The sequence below is a fragment of the Eurosta solidaginis genome, chromosome 3 (genome assembly GCF_040869045.1).
Source record: "Eurosta solidaginis isolate ZX-2024a chromosome 3, ASM4086904v1, whole genome shotgun sequence".
Lineage (NCBI taxonomy): Eukaryota > Metazoa > Arthropoda > Insecta > Diptera > Tephritidae > Eurosta > Eurosta solidaginis.
The window spans coordinates 103,930,216-103,955,811 of record NC_090321.1 but is presented as its reverse complement, the minus strand read 5'-3'; the positions used below and the strand labels follow the sequence as shown (position 1 = coordinate 103,955,811).

Below are 25,596 nucleotides of genomic sequence, written 5' to 3'. Positions count from 1 at the left end.
TCGTTCCTTTTACTGAATTAAGTGAGTTATGAAGTAAAATTTCAACAGCACCAGCGCCGGGCAGGTGTTTAGTTGAGAGAAATTTGTCGGCAATTTTTTGGTTTTTTACGAGTAGTAGTAGACTACCATCTCGAAGAGATGTGATGTTGTTAACGTCTTTACTAATTGATTGTATACCTTTGTAGACAGCAAAACAAGATGTGGATGAAATCAGTTTTTTGTCGTCCTTCGATTTTATTACCAGATACTTAGGATCATCCTTCTGTGTTATAGGTAATTCCGGGAACAAGTCAAGTGTTGAAGTTATTGGGTTTTTTCTTGGTTTTTAGGAGCTGCAGCCAAAGGTGCAAACCAATTATCTCCAGCTTGCTGGCCCCGAGGGGCATTTTGATGGATTACGATTTTATCAAATTAAATTTTTAATTTAAAGTTATATCAAAAGAATAAAAAAGCACGTGGAAAACTTCAAAAGGCAAATTTAGGTTAAGTAGCGCAAAGAGAAAGTAGCGAGTATAAATCCCAAACGAATTAAATGCGACCGTACGGCTTGACAGTTCGGTAGCGAATGTGCTAAAATTTTATATGCGAAGTTGCAAGTCTTTGCATCGATTTCGAAGACGGTTGAAGATGTCGTGATTTTATTTATAACCATCTTTCCTTCTCAAAATCAGTTGATTACCGCGCCCATTTTCTATATAAAAATTAAAAATACAAATTCGAGATCTGTAGTATCTACCGCTTCTTCCCATGTATTTGGCAATGACAAATTGTACATATGTATGTATATAGTTCATAAAAATATATTTACGTAGCATTTTCATATATTAATTAATGATTAATTAAAACGTATTTGAGTTTCATCGAAATAATTTCAATGAAAATAAGCAAACATACGAGTAAATACGTAAATATTCATACAGCAGTGACTGTAAAGGCTTGGTTTCCTCGGAAAGCAGTGCCGCTTTATTACGACCGCTAAAGAACGGCGGGTATACTCACCGTTTTCAGCGGCACCGCTTTGTTGGAAACTATGAACACTTCAGACGATCGACAAAATTTTATTTTACATTTTTCCTTTGTTTTTTAGTTTTTCGTCATATTTTTTTAACTGCACATACAAAAATAAAACATGTTCAAAAAAATTTTAATTCAAAAATTTTGTTTATTTTATAAATATTTGACAAAATGTTCACCTCTTTGAAAATAGTGGTGGCAAAAAACGGCGATGAACGAGTTTCTACCATCATGACGGCCGTAATATTTTATGCCCTGCCGCTATATTACGTTACGGTGAACTTCACCGTCTTCTCAGTTAACACATAATTACTTTTACACTGCAACATTTTTGACAACATACCCTACCGCTATGTAACGGCCGCTATATAGCGGCACCGCTTTCGAGGAAACCAAGCCTTACAGCGGCAATTACCTACCGACGTGTGCCGTACGTACGGACGTTTGTCGTACGAAACACGTTTGACCGAACCCTCAAACCCGTAGGAATCAATGTGTGCGTCTGTGTACATGTACATAACATATTTGTGTGTGTATTGTTTACAGCAAAGTACTGTTGCCATTGACCAGTTTGCATGCATGCTTATGCAAACATCAACTTTTGGAATTACAATTTTTCATGGTGAAAATGGCAGAAACAAATACTGAATAAGAATTTCTAGTTCATTTATTTGTAACCTCCAATTTCATATAATAATTTTAGGATATTTCAAAAAAATTTTAAACAACCATTAGGCCTTTTTGTATAATAACTGTAATTGGTCCAAACATAGCACACAAAATATTTAATAGGCAACTATGTCTTGTGGGAGAGCGATCAGCTGACACACGGAAAAAATCAAAATTGTTTTGACTTCTACGTTCGTGCGTTGAATGTCGGTGAGTTTTCGTTTACATTGCACACTTATAAGTTAGGTCGTGTCAGCTGACACGTTTTTTCTACGTACGTTCGTGGCTAACTGCCGCTTAAGCCAGCATTGCATTGCAATGTCATACAAACATACATATCAGCAGGCATGACGGCCTGCGCTAATCAATCTTAATACAATGTTGCTGTGGTTGACAAAACACTTCGCTCAAATACTTTTTCTTTACAACTACGCTTGCATAACCGAAGCAAAATCGTAAGCTCAGCGAATCTGAACAGGTTGTCTCTAAAAATAATAGAATTTATCGCATCCGCTCTAGACGAAATGGATGAGCTGAAAGTAAAGTCTGATGGCGTGAAGCCAAATGAGCTACTTGCTGCAATTCAAACACCGCAGTTCATAATTTCGTTGACAGTGCTCAAACAAATCTTCGGATTGACTAAAATTTTGAGTCTCAATTTACAGAAAGAAGACTGTGACTTGAGTGATTGCATTGAATATGCTAATGATGTCTATGACGAAATAAAGGACATGCGTACCAAAGCAGATAAAATATTCCGAGAAATTTTCGAATCAGCGACACACATTGCTCAATCGATTGGTCAGAAAAATTGAGACAGTTATGGTGGAGATGCTGAAGAGTACTATAGGAAATCAATCTACAACCCATTCTTGGACAAGTACTCTGAGGAGCTGGAATCGAGATTTTTAAAGCAGCAAGATCTGCTTTCCAAGATACAAAATGTTATTCCAGCAAAATGTGCAGATATCGATGAAGCTGAAATAGACAGGACCATCTTTGCTTTCAAGGAAGTATGACCGAGTGAATTTACTGAAATTACTGAAGAAATAAAATCTGATTATAAAATGTGGAGACGGTAAGAAGTATTTCTAGAATCTATGCAACTTCCATTTGGTAGTTCAAAATTATACAATTATATATACATTGTAAAAGATTTTGCATGAAAATTCCTCTCAGGGAGCGACAAAAAAACATTTTTAGAAGTTCTCGATGTATGTGATGTGTAGTTCTACAAACAAAATTACCGGCTCCTTCAAATTAGTGCTACACTTCCAGTCACAGTAGCTTCAAGTGAACGGTCATTTTCAACTTTACGCAAATTGAAGACGTATTTGCGTAACAAGACTGGAGAGGAACGACTCAATGGGCTGGCGTTACTTAATATTCATCGCGATGTGACTAGTGACCAAGTACTAGATATTTTTGCGAAAAAAAGGCGACTAGACATTACTTTGTGAATGCTCCAGTCTTGCTTTTTGGTGCTTTTTTAAAAGAACCTATTTTTGTTATTAAAAAATATAAAATCAACTGCAAAATCAGTATTATTTGGATATATACTTCTCTTGTACCTTATTTTTTTGTTGAGTTAGCTGTACTTTCATAACTCTGTTGAAGTTTGATTTGAAATAAATATGAAAACTTACATTAAACATTACACCTTTATATTTACCGTGAACTGATACTTGGGCGCAGAAATGCAATATGGAATTTTAAAATGGACTGAGGGTATAATTTGAGGTATTTTGAAACGCTCACTACTACTTACAAAGCAATTGGCCGGCCGATTGCATGCTACGCGTCCTCGATATGGTCGCCAAGCCTAAAGCTTACTCACTGGAAGAGAATACAGGACTGCCAAAATACTGCCCTCAGAACCGCTACAGGCTGTCTTCTTATGTCCCCAGAACACCACCTATACAATGAGGCGAGAGTACTCCCCATCAAGGAGAGAAATGAAATGTTGAAAAAGTAGTTTCTGTTGGATGCCCAGAAATCTGGGCATCCCAACAGACATTTGATTGATGTATATACCTCCCAGGGGCCTAAGGGGTCATCTCCGTAAGCATTAAGAGGAAATACGGTACCTGAGAACACAGCCGTATGAAGCAAAAAGGCAAAAAAGTGATATCCACAAACAGGCGTCGGACCTCTATGCCAGGAATTGCCAGGCGAATCCAGTACTTAAATAAAGATACCCAGAACTAGCTCTCCCTGGGGTAACGCGCGTTACTCTAGCTCAACTTCGATCTGGGTACTGTTACAGGTTAAACTCTTACCTATCCAGAATCAACCCCGACATACAAATGTATGCCTTGTTTGCAATGTGTCCCCACATGACACCAACAATCTCTTCAATTGTAATGTGGAATCAACCCTCTAACAACCCTCTCACTGTGGTCAACCCCTGCTGAAACAGTAAGTTTAGTTGAACTCCCTTTCAAGGACATTGATGACAATTTGTGATCGGTCGCCCCTATTGGATGGGGCGAAGCACTGCTACAACAACAACAACAAACAAGTGTTGTAAATAAAGAGCATTTTGCTATACTTAATATTTGAGTTATTTATTTAATAACAGATGGTGCAGAATAATCAAGAACTTCTCAAAATTAGCTAAAATATATTGTAACGAATTTAGTGCAACTCCTCTTATTTGTAACCTTCTACTAACGTTCAATACATTAAACTTTTGAATAAATAACTCCACTATTCAATAATGCAAAATGGCCTTTATTAAAGTACTTCACAATAACACTTATACTTCGCAACTGATAGCTTGCTTAAATCAAACTGATTTTTGTTCCTCTACTGTTGCCGCTTTTATATTGTCCGGTTTCCTCGCCGACATGTTTCTAGGCGCTTCTATTTCCAGAATTTACTAGTTAGTTCTCAGCTATAACCACAGATGCCCGATTTTATAGCTTCCCTCATAGCCCATGCCAGTGTCTATGTAAGTGATATTTGCACAAATGAATGCATGCTTTTGGGAGTATCTCAGATATATGCATGTGTTTGTGCGGTTGCTCACCGCTCCTTGTATGGACATATGGGTAGACATAATGATTGGTTTGTTGATGTGCATACGAGTCACTGCTTAGTATCGGCTTAGAGATGATAGTACCCTTTAATGTTGCTAGTATTCCTCACAATATTATAAATTGTTGTCAACGTAGGATTTTTCATTACTTAAAGAAAATCGTTGTATGTTTTCTCCTGGAATGAATATTACTTTAAGAAAATTTGTCAGATATTAATTGTGATCTGTCATCTATTTCACAATGGGCTACTGTTAATTGTCTTTGTTTGAATGCTGTTAAGTCATATGTGTTGCCTATAAGTAGCAGTGTAGTGCATGTAGAAGATATCCCAAAGTTGTATATTGGTAACGCTGATTTAGTAATTACTGGAAAGGTTAAAAATTTGGGATTTGTTGTAAACTCTACGATGACTTGCTCAGACCATATAAACAAAGTTGTAAGCAAAGTGTATATTGTTCTACGTAGATTACGAATGTCCGCTTCATTTACGCCTCTTGAGGCGAGAAAGAAACTGGCACTTCAACTAATTCTACCCCACATCACCTATTCTGAGCTTGTATATAGCAAGCTAGATTCTGCTTCGTCGCGAAAAATTGAAGTTGCGTTTAACAATGTTACGCGTTACGTCTACGGACTCAAGAGATATGATCACATCACTGCATGGAAGACCAAAATTCTGGGGTGTACTATTTCCAACTATCTTGCTGCTGGAAATTGTACGTTCATGTATAAGCTTTTAGAATATAAAGCTCCGGAATAACTTTACGTTAAATTAATACTAACAAGATCCAGAAGGCATTAAACTCTGATAATCCCTAAATATAAATACCTGTCCTCTTCACGGCTTTTCTTCGTTAATGCTCCTAGGCTCTGGAATTCAATTCCAGAAGATGTTAAAGCTGTTATGGGTAGATGTAACTACAGAAGGGTAATTCACAATTATTTTATTTCTACAGTGTGAAAGTGATTGCGATCTGACTTGCCCTATGCATATTTCATTCCTCTATTTTTCCTTTTACTAAATTTTTCAAATTCTAACTTTAAAATTACAAATATAATTTTAATAATAAATCACTTTTGAATTTAAAATACTACGTTTATGTTGTAAGTTACTTGCGAATTGTAATAGACCTAAGGTTTAAATTTTTTTTTTTGAATTTCCAATTTCGTATTGTACTTTAAAAGACTCAGTCTTACATGTACACCCACACATTATAAATAAATAAATAAATATAATCTTGCTGGCCCATTTCTAAACTAGTTTTTAAAATGAAATGCTTGCTTTCCTGGGAGGTGAGTAGCAGGCTTCAATAGGTACTAGTGAGTTGGGGTTCATATATTTATGACTTCTCTAGCTATAGGCTTTTTTTACAAATTCAGTCTTCGGGTCAAATCCGCCAAACAGGGTAAATGGTAAACAAATTATTATTTTTGCTTTTCTTGGTAGAATTCCTAGCTTAACAATCTTCCTTCCGTGTTCCCTAAACTATAGAGCTCATCCTCATATGATTTTAATATTATTTCCTTATAGAACCAAATAAAGCAAGCCAACGAATTTTTGGCTCATGAAATGGGTCAAATAGTTAACAGGACATCAAAGGAAAGAATTCCAATAAAACTATCAAAGGACGAAGTTCAAACGTATGTTAAACGATTTCAGATTATTGATAAGGATAAAAAGGGATACGTATCAATTAACGATATCCGCCGAGCTCTTAAGGTAAGTTATCAATCAGTTCTTATATGTTATAAAATTTAGGGTCCAATATCTAAGCTTTTTAACTAAACAAAAATATAACTTATACTGTGCCCTTAATACAGTGGCTGCTATAAGCAACGCTAGGCGTGAAGGATACTTTGTTCATATATTTTTCAATAAGAAATAATGTTTATATATGTGTATGTAAAAGTAAACTAAAAGAAATAAATGCAAAGCGCAATAGCCTCCGAGAAATTTTAGGCCGAGCTTCTCTTCCAGTTCGCGTCTTGCTTCTTTTAGTTTTTCCTACAAATAGGCGGGACAGGACCGAACGGCATCTGCAAGGCAGATGAGTTTTCACTGAAAAGCTTTTCTTGGCAGAAATTCACTCGGAGTATTTGCCAAATCACTGCCGAGGGGCGACCTCGCTTAGGATTTTTTTCCAATTGAAAAAACTAGTTTCTAAATTTTTGATGTTGCTTTGCCTGGGAATTGAACCCAGGATCTTCGGACGGATAACGCAGAAGAGATTCTAAAACTTACGTCTTGTTGTCGTTCATTGCTTTGCTGCCTTGGATTTCTTTGAAGTCTTGGGTTCCAAGCCAGAAGTAATGACGGAACTTTATCGGAACATAAAAACAAAAAATATTTCGAATAAAGCGAGACCAGTATTAGAGAAAAATTAATGAGTTTGGCAAGTTATTGTTTATTTTGCAAATTTTATTTTTCATCATCCTTTTTTCACAAAAAATACAATGCAAATTTCATTTATTCGCCCTCTTTTGGGTCACTTATTTGACAACCATATTGAATATAATTGTGTATTTGCGCACAAATTTTGCAACCTAAAAACAAAATTTTCATTTGTCAACAAAAAAAAAAGAGCCGAATGTCAAAAAAACCTAAAAAAGTACTACATACTGACTAGTTTGTTTTTAATAAACTAGTTTGTATTTGTAGCTTTTTCTATATCTTTTGTTTTTTGGAATATAATTTACACTTTTAAACTAATGCTGAAAAAATACAAGAAAATAAGGTAGTTTCACAAAAGTATTACACATGATTCAATCACAATAGGTTTGGTCGGCTGACAAATTTTTTGACAGTTGCAGCCATTTGGCTCCCAACTCGAATTGACATCCGTTAACTGTGTTGTTTCTTTGCGATTTTTCGAAAAATATTAGGAGTAGAAATAGGAAGCAATCAGTTTACAAATATCTGATAATTCCTTAGATTTTTTTTTTTTAATTTTATGATGAATTTATTAACTACGCCATGATCTATTAGTGTGGCTGAAAAGTGCTGGAATCGATCACTTTCCTAAACCTATGAACATACGAAACCTAAACCAATTTAAAATTCATCTTTTAACGTCAAAAGCTCGACTAGTAAATCGATTCACGTCAAAAATGTTATAAGTAAGTATTAGAGATGCCATAACGAAATTTACTCATTAGCATGTTAACTTATTCATTCCGTATGTTCGGAACATTCCCCTCCATTTAATAATTTGTGGAATCGTTTTATATTTGGAACAATATGTATATACTTATTTAGAATATTCGGACCTCGTGAGGTGGCATCTTTTTTTATCATTTCATTGCGGCTGCTGATTATAGTATCACCCCATGCCGGCTGCCAGTTCGAAATCGTCCTATCTCAAAATACTTTTCAAAATTTTCCCATTTCAGAATTTGTCACAAAAACGCCCTATATCAGAATAAGGTTGAAGAATCCTTATCTCAGAATGCTTTTCATTACCTCTCCCTCTTATGTCAAAATGCACATGAACAGATTTTTAAGTTTGAGAGTGTCAAACCTCTGTCATCATTGGAGAACTCTAGTAATAGAATCAAGGGTATTACATAGATCGATTTGTTTTGAATATTATTTGAAGAAATGAAATGTCGCTAAACAGAAAGGATAAAATTTGGAAAAAACGTTTAATAAAAATCTATCCAGGTTAGGTTAGGTTGATGAGGACCTCACATAGAATGTGTCCGTAGTGCTAACTACCAAACTGAAAACCCCTATCAAAAACCAGGACCTATGTTACAAAATAGCTCCGTCCTCTTAGCAAATACTATAAGCTTCCTAGGACCTACGCCACTTGCTGCTTATAGATCTGACAGCCGTATAACTCGTAATAGCTGGAGTCTTAGCCTGGCAAGAACAGGGCACGAGCTCAAAAGGTGCTCGATCGTGTGCTCCTCCAACCCGCACTTCCTACATCTGCTATCGTTGACCAAGCCTATCTTAAAGGTATGTGTCGCCAGAGGGCAGCATCCAGTCAGAATACCCGTCACAGGTCTAAAGTCCTCTCTTTTTAATGATACTCCTACTTTGTTAGTCTAAGGTTGTAAGACCTACACATGATCTTCTATACTTTGCAGCCCCGCGTTTGGTTTCACGCCTTTCCTGCTTCTTTTTTTTTTAATAATGTCCCAATCTTATTGGAACGCCCACGGAGCAAACATCGATGCGCCCTTTTTGCTAGTTCATCCACTTTTTTGCTGCCATCTATTCCTAGATTCTAGCTTCTCCCTGTCCCGATTCTTTCCAGGGATTGCTTACATTCTATCACACTTTTAGCTATTGTTCCACTCGAGATTATTTCCTTAAAAGCTGCTTGGCTGTCAGTATAAAAGTTGACGCGGCTGCAGTTTAAGTTTTTTTCTCCCAGTGATTCTATTGATTTGTTTACGCCTATTACTTCCGCCTGAAAGACGCTACAGTGATCTGGCAACTTGTAGGATCTGCTTATTTCCGGATTGGCACAGTATGTGCCATTAGTTTTCAGAGCTCTCGTAATGCTAAGCATTGGTAGCCTGCATACCCCCTTTAATTTCTTCAGGTAGGTTCTTTTTTGTGTGGCTGTAAACCAAACAAGGACTCCATACTATAAAGCGTTTACAATCGCTGTAAATACCCAATGAGATAGAGAAGACGATAACCCACACGTACACCCCAGAATTCTTTTACATGCATAAATTTCCGCCGAGGTCTTCTTCACTATCTCCTCCACGTTGAGCTTCCACGGCAACGTGCTGTCTAAGATGATTTTGTGCAAGGTGTCTCCTGTAGGGTCACCCTCCTAATTTAGGCCAATCCAATTTGGGACCTTACACCTCTTGGTAAACAAAACCATATCAGCGACATTAGATGCCCAGGTATGAATATCCCAAAGCTCCCGATCCACCAGAGATAATCGTTGGAAGGCACTTTTCCTTATGACATTATGACAATTGCAACATCATCTACATAAGCCGTAAGTTTTGCGGGTCCCTCATCGAACCGCCTGAGCAGTTGGTTGATGACCAGCGTTCACAGCAGAAGTTATAGCACCACACCCTGCGGCGTGCCCCTGTCCACTGATTTCGTTGCTTCATACAATCTCCATTGTGAGGTAATCTTCCTGCAATTTAACATGCAGCCTATCCATCTACCCGATCCGTGATCAAAGTGTGAGTCTGTCTGCTGGCTCTTATGAATCATCTCCCCATGGGTAATGTGTATCGAAAAGCACCTAAAGGAACTCCTCACTAATACGTGACTATTCCCCGTTCTCTTTCTTTCGTAGTCCCTGGACTACGTTTCCCCTCAACCGTGCTGTTTCGCTGGAGCACTATATGTCCCCAGAGTAATTTTTGTTTGTGACTCTCTTCGCCCTGGAAATTTCACGCTTGTAGATCCTCAATAGGTACGCTTCGTTTTCCGCGGTCTTTACCAGGTTAAACATTTCTTTTACCTGTCTTCTAAGAACATGCAGCTCATTACTCCTCCAGGACCTTAAATGGCAAGCTCTGTTACACGCAGTAATAAGTCACATTGACAACCCCTTTCGGTTGTCCCAGTTTGCTTCTGGAATTTCGTCCAGTTGGTTGACCTAGAGTTTCTAAGGATTCCTTCGTTCTCTACCATCTGTAGGTAGGATTCTGAAACTGATATACGCATGGTCGACGAAGGATTGGCTAGCAAGAACCATCCAATCATACCTTGATATATCACGTTCAGAGCTCAATGTACTAATATCAAAAAAATTGCTGGATGTTGGACCAATATATGTAGGGACACTTCCCCTTTTGGCTACCTGCAAATTGGTTTGCAGGATGTAATAAAATAGAGATTCACCTCTCCCATTTGTATCTCCTCCTCCCCACGCATTGTGGTGTGCATTTGTATCCGCGCCTATGACCAACCTCCCTTTACGCCTTTCGTCCTGTACTAGCCTCTTGCACTCCACCGGTGGAATCTCCGCAGTATGGGCCATGTAGCTGGATTCCAGGATAAATTCCTGCTTATTCTTCGGTATATATGAATGCACAATTCCTTTCGTTTGCGCGTAGTAAACGGAAAAACCGCGTGCGTTGAGCCCAGAAAGCTTTCCTCACGATGAGAGCCACGTCAAACGAACGTTCTTCGAGGGTTAGGATGAGTTTGCTCGACGCTACTTTACTTATTTGTAATACTCGAAGCAACAATAGGCTGTTTGTCCCCCTCCAACACATTCGTCATGACGTCTACGTCTTCCTCTTGCAGTTTTGGTTTAAGGCTTTCGAGGTCCTCTTCAGCCTCATAGTAAGATGAAAGAAAAATCTTACCATTATTACCCTCGGGACTTCTTTTCCCGAGGCGTAAGTGCTGTGTTGAATGTTCCTGTACCATTTGGATGTTTGGCGCCCGCGTCCACCTCTCCGACTTCGCCCATTTCAAGCGTGTTTGAGTCGTTATCCTTCGGATTTCTTTTGCTGAGCTGATATATATTTTTGTTGTATCCCAGGATATTTTGCCAAGCTGTGTGTACAATATATCATCCGACTGCTTCTTTATTTGGAAGATGAAGTACTGACCCTCCTCCCTAGGCCAAGATGATTAAACATCTTCCAGCTGTTAAACAATTTCTAAAAATTTTAAGAGTTATGGATCTAACAAGTTCTATTTGCCGCTGGCTCATTTATGTAATCAATCCGATATACAATATCAGAGCTATTACTTACTTACATGATTGGCGCTTAACAGTTTAAACGATTATGACCGTCCAAGGCGTCGTGCCAGTCGTTTCTTCGCTCTGCCAATTGGTCACACCAAGGGAATTTGAATCGTTTTCCACCAGGTCCTTCCAGCGGAGAGGGGACCGCGCTCTTCCCCTGCTTCCATAGGCGGGTTACCACAAAAACACTTTCATAGCTGGAGCATCATCCTTCATTCACATAACATGGCCAAGCTAGCGTAGTCACTGCGTTTTAATTCACTGAACAATGTTGATATCTGCGTAAAGCTTATACGGCACGGTGTGCCTGAAGCAAGTTTAATGGGTCAAAGCACAACCAATTTTCTCGTGGATTCTTATTTTATGGACCAAATTAAAAAAAAAACAAAACAAGTTTTGCACTTGTAAATTATGTGAACTTGCGAGAGCTCCAGGACATCAGAATTTCGTCAAAATTAGGATAAAAAACACAAAGAAAATATCTCGTAAATCAGGTGTCCCTCTGCAATACGACAATATTGTGAAACACATTCAGTCCACATTACCTCCAAAATCTCAAGAACATTTAGTAGTCGATTTGATGAAAAATATTACTTTGAATTCGAATAATAATGTGCCAAAAAACCGTGGTGCTGAAATTACTTTATCTCAAAAGGTCGGTCGACCACTAAGGGTAACATTCAATAATAAAACTGAAAGTAAACAAAAACCTATTAAAAGTGAAGATGTGTTGAAAATCGGGACAGAATTTGGACTTTCAAATAATATTGTTGTTGGCGTAGCCTCAGAGTTGCGTAGAACTACCAGAAATAGAAAAATGTTCGAGCCACAATTAAGGGAAAAACTGCGTACTATGAGACACTCATTAGACAACTATTTTATGGTAAAGGAGTGCAATGTCATTCGCACAAAAGTGAATAATAAGAAGATTAAGAGTACAGAAACATTAGCGTATTGTAGTAGCATTGATGGTCTTTTAGACGTGATTCGTGAAAAGAGAGGTGTAAATGAAACGCATTTGAAATTTGGAATTGATGGTGGAGGTGTATTTTTGAAAATTTGTCTTTCGGTCCAAGCGACGAATCTCACCAATGAAGGCGAAGAACTTTGTACAAGGGAGCTGGTATTCCATCCAAGTTTAAGGATACTGGCGTAAAGAAATTTTTTTTGCTTGGAATTGTCGCTCATACCGAAGAAAATTATGAAAACGTAGATATGTTGTGGTCATTACTACAAATAGGTGGATATGAGGCGACTATAGCAACGGACTTGAAATTAGCCAACATTCTCACAGGAATTGCATCCCATTCTAGTTCTTTCCCGTGTACATGGTGTTCTGCTCACAAGGACCACCTAGATATTTGCGGAGAATACAGAACTGTAGAAACTTGTGCTAAAAATTATACTGCTTGGCGGGAGAGTGGTAGTAAGAAAGTTCAAGTAAAAAACCATGAAAATTGTGTGCATGTACCCATTATTTCTATTAAAAAAAAGATACACAAATAATAGACATTATTCCTCCACCTGAACTTCATTTAATGTTAGGAGTCGTCAACACACTTTATAAGCAAATAAGCAAGGAGTTCGAAAAAGATGCTGCTGAATGGGCTAAAAAATGTGAACTAGCCAGCAGTTTATTCATGGCGGACACGGCTTTGCAGGAAACGCGTGTCGAACACTTTTGAAGAAAGTGGATATCTTGCGAAGTTCTTGTTCTTCGGGATGCTTGAAATATGTTTGCTGCTTTGCCGACTTCAATAATGTAATAACTTCATGTTTTTCCAGTGATCTCAAAATAACTTATGAAGATGATATAAAAAAATTCGCAAAAAGATACAAAGATTTGGCGATTTCTGTCACTCCTAAGGTACATGCTGTCTTTTTTCATGTTCCTGAGTTTTGTAAAAGAACACAACAAGGTCTTGGATTTTATAGCGAGCAAGCTATGGAATCAGTACACGATGATTTCAAAAGGATTTGGAAAAATTACAAGGTTCCAAAAGACCATACAGATTATGGAAGAAGACTACTCCAAGCAGTGTGACAGTATAATTCAAGGCACATATAATAATATAAGGTTTCCCCTATAGTTAAAGTCATTGTTTCTTTTTCTCAAGATTTCTAAACAATTCTAATAAAAAAATATAATTTATGAATTTCTTATGGACACATGGTTCCAGAAAAAATTAATTATTAACATTTTTTTATGTTTTCACATTAAAAAAATTGGTAAAAATAATAGAATCTATGGATCTTATATCAAAAAAGTTAGTACTGATTTTTTGTAATTTTCAAAATTTAAATCGAATTTTCTCAAAAACGGCTCGGTAGAAAAAGCTTACATTTTGGATTCTGACTTAATTTGGTCCATAAAATAAGAATCCACGAGAAAATTGGTTGTGCTTTGACCCTTCAATTAAACTTGCCTCAGGCACACCGTGACAGCTCATCATTAAATCTTCTTTGATACTTCCTGTCGCCAACGCGTAGAAGTCCGTAAATCTTTCGAAGAACCTTTATCTCGAGCACTCTCAAGGCCGCTTCATCTGATGTTGCTATGGTCCATGCTTTTACACCATTAAGCAGAACTGGTTCGATAAATGACTTATAGAGAATGATTTTTGTTTGCCTAGAGAGGACGTTACTTTTCAATTTCATTTATTGGCAAGAGTGATTCCCCACTGGATTTCAGAGCTGCTGTTGTTGTTTGTGTTAATGCTGGTTCCCAGGTGAACGAAGTTTTTCACAATTTCGAAATTATGGCTGCCAAAAGTAGCGAGGCTTCCAAGGCGCAACCGAGTTGACTCTTTGATCGATGACAGCAGATACTTCGTTTCTCCCTCATTAACCATCAAACCTATCTTTTCCGCTTCTTTTTACAGTTTGGAGTAAGCAGAACTTGATATTGATATCATCAGCATATGCCAGTAATTTCACGCTTTTATAGAATATTGTTCCAAAGCTGTTAAATTCTCTAGGTAGTATAATTTTCTCCAGCATCAAATTAAAGAAATCGCGAGATAGGTGGTTATCTTGAATGAAACCTCATTTAGTCTCGAACGGCTCGGAGAGGTCCTTCCCGATTCTGACTGAGATGATGGTGTTGCTCAACGTAATTTTGCATACCCGTATAAGTTTTGCGAGGAAACCAAATTCGGACATAGCGGCATATAGGCAGCTAATTTTCGTGCTGTCCAAGGCTGCTGGAAAATCGACGAAGAGGTAATATGTGTCCATTCTCTTTCACCAGTTTTTTCCAAGATTTGATGCATTGTGACAATCTGGTCGATGGTAGATTTACCAGACCTGAAGCCGCACTGATAAGGTCCAATCAGCCTATTCACGGTGGGCTTCAATCTTTCGTACAATACACTTTATAGGACCTTATATGCGATATTAAGACTGCTGATTTCGGGATAGTTGTGGACTGGGCAAAGAACGCTTGGACCATATTTTGCAAAGAAGCTGACGCATGTGCCTTAAGGTCGCGGCACAATGAAATTTTTCATATAAATGCATTTAACACAAGCTTATGCATTCCAGTAACATAGCCACAATTAACCAAGATGTTGCGTTTATAAATATGAACTTGGCAATTGAAGTTTATTTCGCTTTATAAACGTTCTCCCTATACAACAAAAATACTTGCACATATTTTGTGTCGTATTCATTTCTTTAATTGCGAAAAATGTTAGAAAAGTTACCAACGAGTGGGAAAAAAATGTCACTTGCAAAGTGCGCCAGCACCCTAAGCCAAAGCAAATTTCAAATTTTTCTTCGCATGCTTGGCTTGCAACAAAGGTTTGCAAGTTGGCTAATTTTTCATGTCAATCTACCGTTCTCCATAAAAATATGTGCAATGAGTAGTCATAATGCATAAGATTGAGTTAAATGCATCTATAAAACAAGTAAGGAAGGCTAAGTTCGGGTGTAACCGAACATTACATACTCAGTTGAGAGCTGTGGAGACAAAGTAAGGGAAAATCACCATGTTGTAAAAAGACCCTAGGGTAACCCTGGAATGTGTTTGTATGACATGTGTATCAAATGGAAGGTATTAAAGAGTATTTTAAGAGGAAGTGGGCCATAGTTCTATAGATGGACGCCATTTAGGGATATCGCCATAAAGGTGAACCAGGCCTGACTCTAGAATTTGTTTGTACGATATAGGTATCAAATGAAATGTGTTAATGATAATTTTAAGAGGGAGTGGTCCTAAGTTCTTTAGGTGGACGCCTTTTCGAGATATCGCCATAAAGGTGGACCAGGGGTGACTCTAGAATTTATTTTGTACGATATGGGTATCAAATGAAAGGTATTAATGAGTATTTTAAAAGGGCGTGGGCCTAAGTTCTATAGATGAACGCCTTTTCGAGATATCGCCATAAAGATGGACCAGGGGTGACTCTAGAATTTGTTTGTACGATATGAGTATCAAATGAAAGGTGTTAATGAGTATTTTGAGAGGGCGTGTGCATTAGTTCTATATGTGGACGTCTTTTCGAGATATCGCCATAAAGGTGGACCAGGGGTGACTCTAGAATTTGTTTGTACGATATGGGTATCAAATGAAAGGTGTTAATGAGTATTTTAAAAGGGAGTGGGCCTTAGTTCTATAGGTGGACGCCTTTTCGAGATATCGCCATAAAAGTGGACCAGTGGTGACTCTAGAATTTGTTTGTACTCTAGAATTTGTTTGTATCAAATGAAAGGTGTTAATGAGTATTTTAAAAGGGCGTGGGGCTTAGTTCTATAGGTGGACGCCTTTTCGAGATATCGCCATAAAGGTGGGCCAGGGGTGACTCTAGAATTTTTTGTACGATATGGGTATCAAATGAAAGGTGTTAATGAGTATTTTAAAAAGGAGTGGGCCTTCGTTCTATATGTGGACGCCTTTTATATGGATGCCGTTTCGAGATATCGCCATAAAGGTGGACCAGGGGTGACTCTAGAATTTGTTTGTACTATATGGGTATCAAATGAAAGGTGTTAATGAGTATTTTAAAAGGGCGTGGGCCTTAGTTCTATAAGTGGACGCCTTTTCGAGATATCGCCATAAAGGTGGACCACGGGTGACTCTAGAATGCGTTTGTACAATATGGGTATCAAATGAAAGGTGTTAATGAGAATTTGTTTGTACGATATGGGTATCAAATGAAAGGTGTTAATGAGTATTTTAAAAGGGCGTGGGCCTTAGTTCTATAGGTGGACGCCTTTTCGAGATATCGCCATAAAGGTGGACCAGGGGTGACTCTAGAATTTGTTTGTACGATATGGGTATCAAATGAAAGGTGTTAATGAGTATTTTAAAAGGGCGTGGACGCCTTTTCGAAATATCGCCATAAAGGTGGACCAGGGGTGACTCTAGAATTTGTTTGTACGACATGGGTATCAAATGAAAGGTGTTAATGAGTATTTTAAAAGGGAGTGGGCCTTAGTTCTATAGGTGGATGCCTTTTCGAGATATCGCCATAAAGGTGGGCCAGGGGTGACTCTAGAATTTTTTGTACGATATGGGTATCAAATGAAAGGTGTTAATGAGTATTTTAAAAAGGAGTGGGCCTTCGTTCTATATGTGGACGCCTTTTCGAGATATCGCCATAAAGATGGACCAGGGGTGACTCCAGAATTTGTTTGTACGATATGAGTATCAAATGAAAGGTGTTAATGAGTATTTTAAGAGGGCGTGGGCCTTAGTTCTATATGTGGATGCCGTTTCGAGATATCGCCATTAAGGTGGACCAGGGGTGACTCTAGAATTAGTTTGTACTATATGGGTATCAAATGAAAGGTGTTAATGAGTATTTTAAAAGGGCGTGGGCCTTAGTTCTATAAGTGGACGCCTTTTCGAGATATCGCCCTAAAGGTGGACCACGGGTGACTCTAGAATGCGTTTGTACAATATGGGTATCAAATGAAAGGTGTTAATGAGTATTTTAAAAGGGCGTGGGCCTTAGTTCTATAGGTGGACGCCTTTTCGAGATATCGCCATAGAGGTGGACCAGGGGTGACTCTAGAATTTGTTTGTACGATATGGGTATCAAATGAAAGGTGTTAATGAGTATTTTAAAAGGGCGTGGGTATTAGTTCTATAGGTGGATGCTTTTTCGAGATATCGCCATAAAGGTGGACCAGGGTGCCTCTAGAATGTGTTTGTACGATATGGGTATCAAATTAAAGGTATTAATGAGGGTTTTAAAAGGGAGTCGCCCTTAGTTGTATATGTGAAGGCGTTTTCGAGATATCGACCAAAATGTGGACCAGGGTGATCCAGAACATCATCTGTCGGGTACCGCTAATTTATTTATATATGTAATACCACGAACAGTATTCCTTCCAAGATTCCAAGGGCTTTTGATTTCGCCCTGCAAAACTTTTTCATTTTCTTCTACTTAATATGGTAGGTGTCACACCCATTTTACCAAGTTTTTTTCTAAAGTTATATTTTGCGTCAATAGACCAATCAAATTACTAGTTTCATCCTTTTTTCGTATTTGGTATAGAATTATGGAATTTTTTTCATTTTTCGTAATTTTCGATATCGAAAAAGTGGGCGTGGTCATACTCGGATTTCGGCCATTTTTTACACCAATACAAAGTGAGCTCAGAGTAAGTAACGTGAACTGAGTTTAGTAAAGATATATCGATTTTTGCTCAAGTTATCGTGTTAACGGCAGAGCGGAAGGATAGACGGTCGACTGTGTATAAAAACTGGGCGTGGCTTCAACCGAAAAACAGTTATCGTCCTAGATTCTAAGCCTCTACCAAATTTCACAAGGATTGGTAAATTTTTGTTCGACTTATGGCATTAAAAGTATCCTAGACAAATTAAATGAAAAAGGGCGGAGCCACGCCCATTTTGAAATTTTCTTTTATTTTTGTATTTTGTTACACCATATCATTACTGGAGTTGAATGTTGACATAATTTACTTATATACTGTAAAGATATTAACTTTTCTTTTAAAATTTGATTTAAAAAAAATTTTTTTTTAAAAGTGGGCGTGTTCGTTCTCCGATTTTGCTAATTTTTATCAAGCAAACATATAGTAATAAGAGTAACGTTCCTGCCAAATTTCATCATGATATCTTCAACGACTGCCAAATTACAGCTTGCAAAACTTCTAAATTTCCTTCTTTTAAAAGTGTTCAGTGCCACGCCCATTGTCCAAAATTTTACTAGTTTTCTATTCTGCGTCATAAGTTCAACTCACCTACCGAGTTTCATCGCTTAATCCATATTTGGTAATGAATTATCGCACTTTTTCGATTTTTCGAAATTTTCGATATCGAAAAAGTGGGCGTGGTTATTGTCCGATATCGTTCATTTTAAATAGCGATCTGAGATGAGTGCCCGGGAACCTACATACCAAATTTCATCAATATACCTCAAAATTTACTCAAGTTATCGTGTTAACAGACAGACGGACGGACGGACGGACGGACGGACATGGCTCAATCGATTTTTTTTTGATACTGATGATTTTGATATATGGAAGTCTATATCTATCTCGATTCCTTTATACCTGTACAACCAACCGTTATCCAATCAAAGTTAATATACTCTGTGAGCTCTGCTCAACTGAGTATAAAAAACTGCTTATGTGACGGGACCGACCACCCAGATAATTTGTGGTTCACCTTTTAAGACATGAGGGAAGGGTATACCCTTCCATGTCTTGCAGTAACGTGCCATGGTTTACCGTATCAAAAGCTTTTGATAGGTCTAGCGCTACGAGTACTGTTCTATGGTGGGGCTTCTGATTTAAACCAAAATTTATCTGGGTGCTAATGGCATTCAGCGCGGTGGTGGTGCTACGGAGTTTTCTAAAGCCATGCTGATGACAGGCTAGCTGCAAATTTGCTTTGAAATGACTTCAAGCGTCTTTGCTACTGGCGATAGGAGAGATACCGGGCGATATGACTCTCCTATGTTAGCTGGTTTCCCAGGCTTTAGTAGCGGTAACACCTAGGCCATTTTCCATTTTTCGGGTATGACCAAGGTTGAAATAGACAGGTTGAAGACATGTGATAAATATTTGAAACCCTCTTTCCCTAGGCTTTTAAGCATCGGCATGGCTATGCCGTCTGGGACCACTTCTTTGGATGGTTTAGCATGACCGATGGCATCTTCAACCTCTTTGGCGGTGATGGCAATTGGTGACGCGCTGAACTTATGTTTACGTGCGTGTGTGTTGGCCCTCCGTCTATTTTTGTCGACCGTAGAATGCATTATGTATTATCGGCAGAAAGCGCTCGCGCATTTTTTCGCATCCGACAGCACTTTGTCGCCAGAGGCGGTGGAAACTTTGCCATTGTGTCTAGACGGATTCGATAGGGACTTTACAGTGGACCAAAGTTTACCTACACCGGCAGAGAGGTTACAACCGCTTAGGTGCTCCTCCCATTTCGCCCGCTTGTCTTCATCCACAAGCAATCTGATGCGTTGGTTTATATCCCTTATTTTGGAGTCGCCGGGATCGAGCTGTCTTATAAGGTCACGTTCTCTCGCTAAACTTGCGGCCTCCGCCGGGAAGTGGGGCCGAATTTCGGGAATTTTACCCGCGGGAATGAAACGAGCCGAGGCGGATTCAATGACCTTGCGGAAAGCACGCTCCCCTTGGCGGGCATCAGTTGGGACAGGGAGGGCAGCAAAGCGGCTGTCTGTAAAGGATTTGTATTCGTCCCACTTTCCTTTTTTAAAGTTAATAAAAGTGCGTTTTTCTGCTACGATGAAGTCGTAGCCAGTTGACGCAGTTTACGAGTTCTGCACTCACGATTGAAATATCCGGCGAACTGTGACAGCTTCCTACCATACGTGTGGGGGTGTCTCCGTTTATAGTGCAGAACGTCGTTTCTTCTATTTGACCCGCTAACATCTCACCCCTACTATCCACCCGCAAGTTTTTGGGTTGTGGAAGGCCAGACTACGGGGCGTCCTTTGACGTGAACAGCAAGGAGCCACAAAAGATTTATAAAAGTTACGTGGACGTCTATTTTTGGGGTCTAGCCCAAAAAAACTTGTCCGATGCAACCATCCCTTACACGAGACACACTGACAAGAGTATGACCCTCCTAAAAAGATTCTTTTCCAGAAGATGCAGCAAAACCATTTCTCAGGACAGGGGTCAAGAGACGGACCCGGATTGGGTTCAATACCTTCCCGGAGCAAGAGAATATGGAGCATTCCCGCTGCAAGGAGCTGCTGGGAGGATGACAATTTGTGGGAGGGACGCAACAAATTAAATGGGGTTACACTGAAATGGCAGTCCTTGGTCGGAAAAATCCCGAGTCGATCCGGTACATAGAACCGACGGCCTTGGAAATGGGCGATCATGGATGGTCTTAACTACATTAAAGTACATCCAGCCATAACCATATGGATCGGCTGCACGTTATATTGAGCTAGATTACCTCACAATGGGGAGCCCACGGTTCGATGAGGGACCAGCAAAACTTACGGCTTACGCAGATGACGTTGCAATTGTCATAAGAGGAAAGTGCCTTCCAACGATTAGCTCTTAGGTGGATCGGGCGCTTCGGGATATTCATACCTGGACAACTAATATCGGGTTGACAGCCACACAGAGAAGACGGCTATGGTCTTATTTACTAAGAAGCACAAGGTCCCAAATTGGATCAGGCTTTCGTTAGGAGGGGTGACCCTACTATAGGGGGAGAAACCTTGCACAAAATATTTAGGAGTCATCCTAGACAGTAAAGTGTCGTTGAAGCTCAACGTGGAGGAGAGGATGAAGGCCTCGACGGCACTTTATGCATGTAAAAGGATGCTGGGGTGTACGGGGGTTTATCGCCCTCTCTTTCTCATTGGGTATTTACAGCGATTGTAAACCTTATCCTATACTATGGAGCTCTTGTTTGGTGGAAAGCTACACAAAAAAGAAACTACCTCAGAATATTAAAGGGGGTATGCAGGCTATCAATGCTTAGCCTTACAACCCCGACGGCTGCACTGTGTGCCTTTCTGCACATTCCACCTGTAGACGTGGTAGCAAAGAACATAGCGTTAGCAACCCCAGCGGGTTAGGGGATCAGAATATACCCGCGGTAGGTATGCCTGTCGTAAGAGGCGACTAAAATACCAGATTCAAGGGGCTGTGTAGCGCAACCCTTCAGGTTACCAGCACAATATATAGCTTCTCCAAACCCAATTGTCAACCTCACCTATCCGCGGCGAATCCTGTTTCACTAACAGACGAGGCTCTGGCGACCCCAAGCTCCTCATGGAACTTGGGGGTGGTGAGGGAGGCAATGGCCTGAAGGTTTAATGAGGCGACATAAACCGTTCCCGAAATGGTCGGGCTACCACCTTAATAGTGCTGTGGTACCGGAGCGTACCGGATCTGTATCCGGCAAAGGACCATCACATCGATAACACTCCCCAAAGCCTTCGGGGAGCAACCTTATCGCTACAACTACAACAACAACATAGCGTTAGCAACTGCAACGAGGCTCAGTGCCTCGGGGTAGCTTGTACGCAGACCATATGTCCATAGTAGTATAGCGTCATCAATTACAGGGTGAACAGACTACCGTGCAGTCATCGCCATAGGATACAATGGTGACTCCTTCTGGTGGCGAAGGCAGCTTCGATATGTAGAAGTTAAGCAAAAGCGGGGAGAGGACACCACCCTGTGTTACCCCTTGTCTAGTTCTTCTGGGTTTAGATGTTACGTTGCTGAATTTCACCGATGTTTGCCGACCAGACAGATAATTTGCGGTCCACCTTTTGAGACTGGGAGGAAGGGAGGACCCTTCCAAGTCTTGCAGTAACGTGCCGTCGTTGACTGTATCAAAAGCTTTTGATAAGTCTAACGCTACGAGTACTGTTCTGTGGTGGGGTTTTTGATTCAATCCGCAATTTATCTAAGTGTTGATGGCGTTTAGCGCTGTAGTAGTGCTTAGCTAGGTTTCGAAAGCCATGCTGATGACTGGCAAGTTTGCGGTCCACCTTTTGAGACTGGGAGGAAGGGAGGACCCTTCCAAGTCTTGCAGTAACGTGCCGTCGTTGACTGTATCAAAAGCTTTTGATAAGTCTAACGCTACGAGTACTGTTCTGTGGTGGGGTTTTTGATTCAATCCGCAATTTATCTAAGTGTTGATGGCGTTTAGCGCTGTAGTAGTGCTTAGCTAGGTTTCGAAAGCCATGCTGATGACTGGCAAGTTTGCAGTGAAGTAGGGAATGAGAATGGCTTTAAGCGTCTTTGCTACTGGCGATAGGATAGATATCGGATGCTAAGATTCTCCTATGTTGGCTGTTTTTCCAGTCTTTAATAGCGGTAGCGGTACCACCCTGGCCGTTTTCCATTTTTCATGGATCACAAAGGTGGACAAGGACAAGTTGAAGACATGCGCTAGATATTTAAGTCCCTCTTTGACGAGTTTTTTAAGCATCGGCAAGGCTATGCCGTTGTTGTTGTTGTTGTAATGGGAGAAACACTCCCCGAAGTATTTGGGGAGTGTTACCGATGTTGGTGGTCCTTTGCTGGATACAGATCCGGTACGTTCCGGTAATAAGCACCATTAAAGACTAGCCCGACTATCTCGGAAACGATTTGGAATTACCACATGAAACCTTCTAGGGCATCCTGCCTTCCCACTCCCTAGATCCATAAGGAACTTGGAGTCGCCATAACCTCGGCTGTTAAAAAACATGTTCCGCACGGGTAGGTGAGGTCGAAAATTGGATTGGATAAGCTATATATTGCACTGGCAAGCCCTTGAAAGGGTTGCGCTACACAACGCCTTGAATCAGTTTGGTACTTTAGTCGTCTCTTACGACATTAAAAACTGGTCTGTCTAGAATCTTGAATCCGAAGGCTTTTTGGCGTTATGTGAAGTCAAAGAGATCGCGTTCTAGTATTCCCTCTGCTGTATTTTACAAAGATACACAAGCGGATTCGGCTTTAGATGCTGCAAATCTTTTTGCAGATTTTTTCAGCATGAATTTCGAGGCTGACCCTGACTTGAGTAGTGGTGGTTTTTTTAGTGGCTTGGATGCTAGTGGTTTTTCACTAAACTTTGGGGCTCTTGAACTCTCTTTACAACTTCTTGAACTTGGGATTCGTCAAATCAAAATGTCGTCACAGACTGGTGTCGATGGGTTGTCGTCTCACATTTTTAAGGCGTCTTCATTGATGCATGGAAAATCTCCTTTATCACGCCAGTTTTTAAATCTGGCAATAAAAATGATATTTCCAATTATCGCCCTATTTCTAAAATTTCTACTGTCTCAAAACTTTTTGAATGCATAGTGAAAAATAAAATTCTTTTCTCCATTCATCGTCTCATCTCTGTTGATCAGCATGGATTCATGTCTGGGAGATCAACCACTTCTAATTTAGCAGTTTTCTCCGAATACTGCATTGAAGTCTTTAGTAACAGCGCCCAAGTTGACACCGTGTATACTGATTTTTCGAAAGCGTTTGATAAAGTTAACCATCTTGTCTTGTTATCAAAGTTACATAGTTTTTGCTTCCATTCAAATTTTTTAAATTGGATTAAATTGTATCTTTCTAATCGATCATGTGAAGTTGTAGTTCGGGGTGTCCTCGTATTCTTTTATTGCCCCTCTGGGGTTCCTCAGGGAAGTATATTGGGTTCGATTTTTTTTGTGATGTTCATCAATGATATTACTACTTGTTTTAAATATTCTAAATTTCTCTTGTATGCTGATGACATGAAGATTTTAGCAAAATAATGTGTTCCTATGAATCGGCGGATCTTCAGAGTGATCTTGACAATGTTGTAGCTTGGTGTCAGAAAAATATGCTTCCCTTAAATATTAAAAAATGCTCCCATGTCTCCTATTCCAAGTCCCGTACTCTTATCCCTACTTCATATTTTATTGGTGGCTCACAACTAGACATTGTTTCTAAAATCACTGATCTTGGGGTGGTCTTTGATTCCAAGTTTACTTTTCATAGCCATCTTAACTATACCATAGCTAAGTCGTACTCTATGCTGGCTTTTGTCAGACATTTCAGTTCAGATTTCTCCGATCCGTATACTTTAAAGACACTTTTTACTTCACTGGTACGCTCAAAACTAGAATATGCTGCTTTTATTTGGCGTCCGTATTATTCTTGTCATATTAGTCGATTGGAGAGGGTTCAGAAAATCTTTATTAAGTATGCTCTGCGACCTCTTCATATTGAGCTTCCGGTTCCCGCTTATGAGTCTAGATGTTTGCTTATCGGTCTTAAGACACTAAATTGTAGGAGAACCTTCTTATCTTTAACTTTCATTTTTAATTTGATATGTGGGGTGGTGGACTGCCCCTTTTTACTTGAACGTATTTTCTCTCTTATTCCTAATATTTGTTTAAGGAATCATGCCACATTTTATGTGGGGCTGGCGAGGACCAATTATGCTGCCAATGCTCCTGTTGTCAGAGCTCTTAAAAAGTTTAATTTGCTTCCGAAATCTTCAGTTTTGGATTTCTCCTTTTGTGAAAAAAGGTTTAAAATGCTACTTAATGACCAGTTAAGTTAGTTGGTATTTGCCTACATTTGTAATTAGTCTGTAAGGAATGTAACAATTTCAAGATTAAAAAATATATATAAATAAATAAATAAATAAACTTCTACATCTGATAAAATTGTAACAGGTCGATTTCTACATTGTAGATATTTGAGACAAATTTATAGAAGGTGTCATAATTAGACCATCTAAACCCAAATTAACACTTTTTAGAATTTTAGGTAGGAGGCCAACCTTCGAAAGCGTTCCCAGAACGCCTACATAGTCTTTTGGGCACAGTTAAAGCGATTGAAAGTCTTATTTGACATGTACACATGTTTATACAATTTGCAAAATTATCAACTTTTTATTATACATTTTTACAAAAGTTGGGCGCATTTTTTAACAAAAATTTACTTGGTTTTTCTTGCAGAACTTCGGTGATGCTGACGTATCGGGTGAACAACTTCATGAGATACTTAGAGAGATTGATACTAATATGAATGGACAAGTTGAACTTGACGAATATCTACAGGTGCGTATATTGGATTGAGTAAAAAAGGCGATGGTGTAGCAATAAACATTCGCTGTGGAACCCCAAAAACCAAATTAATTTTTTAGCTTCATGCAGAGTAAGTTATGGTTCACCGAGTCGTGCTTTAGAGAAGTCAAGGAGGCATAGTAAAGTCAGTTCGTTTTTGTC

General features: G+C 39.2%; 1 protein-coding gene across 3 annotated transcripts in view; it reads left to right on the top strand.

Annotated features, from left to right (window-relative positions):
• Positions 1 to 25,596, top strand: part of Gpo1 (glycerophosphate oxidase 1) — a 350,155-nt gene that overhangs the window by 319,214 nt on the left and 5,345 nt on the right. For 2 of the 3 annotated variants that reach the window (XM_067772900.1, XM_067772903.1), the window contains 2 exons: positions 6,256 to 6,444; positions 25,327 to 25,428. In XM_067772900.1, the coding sequence (XP_067629001.1) occupies positions 6,256 to 6,444; positions 25,327 to 25,428 (291 nt within the window). The remainder of the gene's footprint in view (positions 1 to 6,255; positions 6,445 to 25,326; positions 25,429 to 25,596) is intronic. The other variant, XM_067772901.1, reaches the window with a different exon arrangement.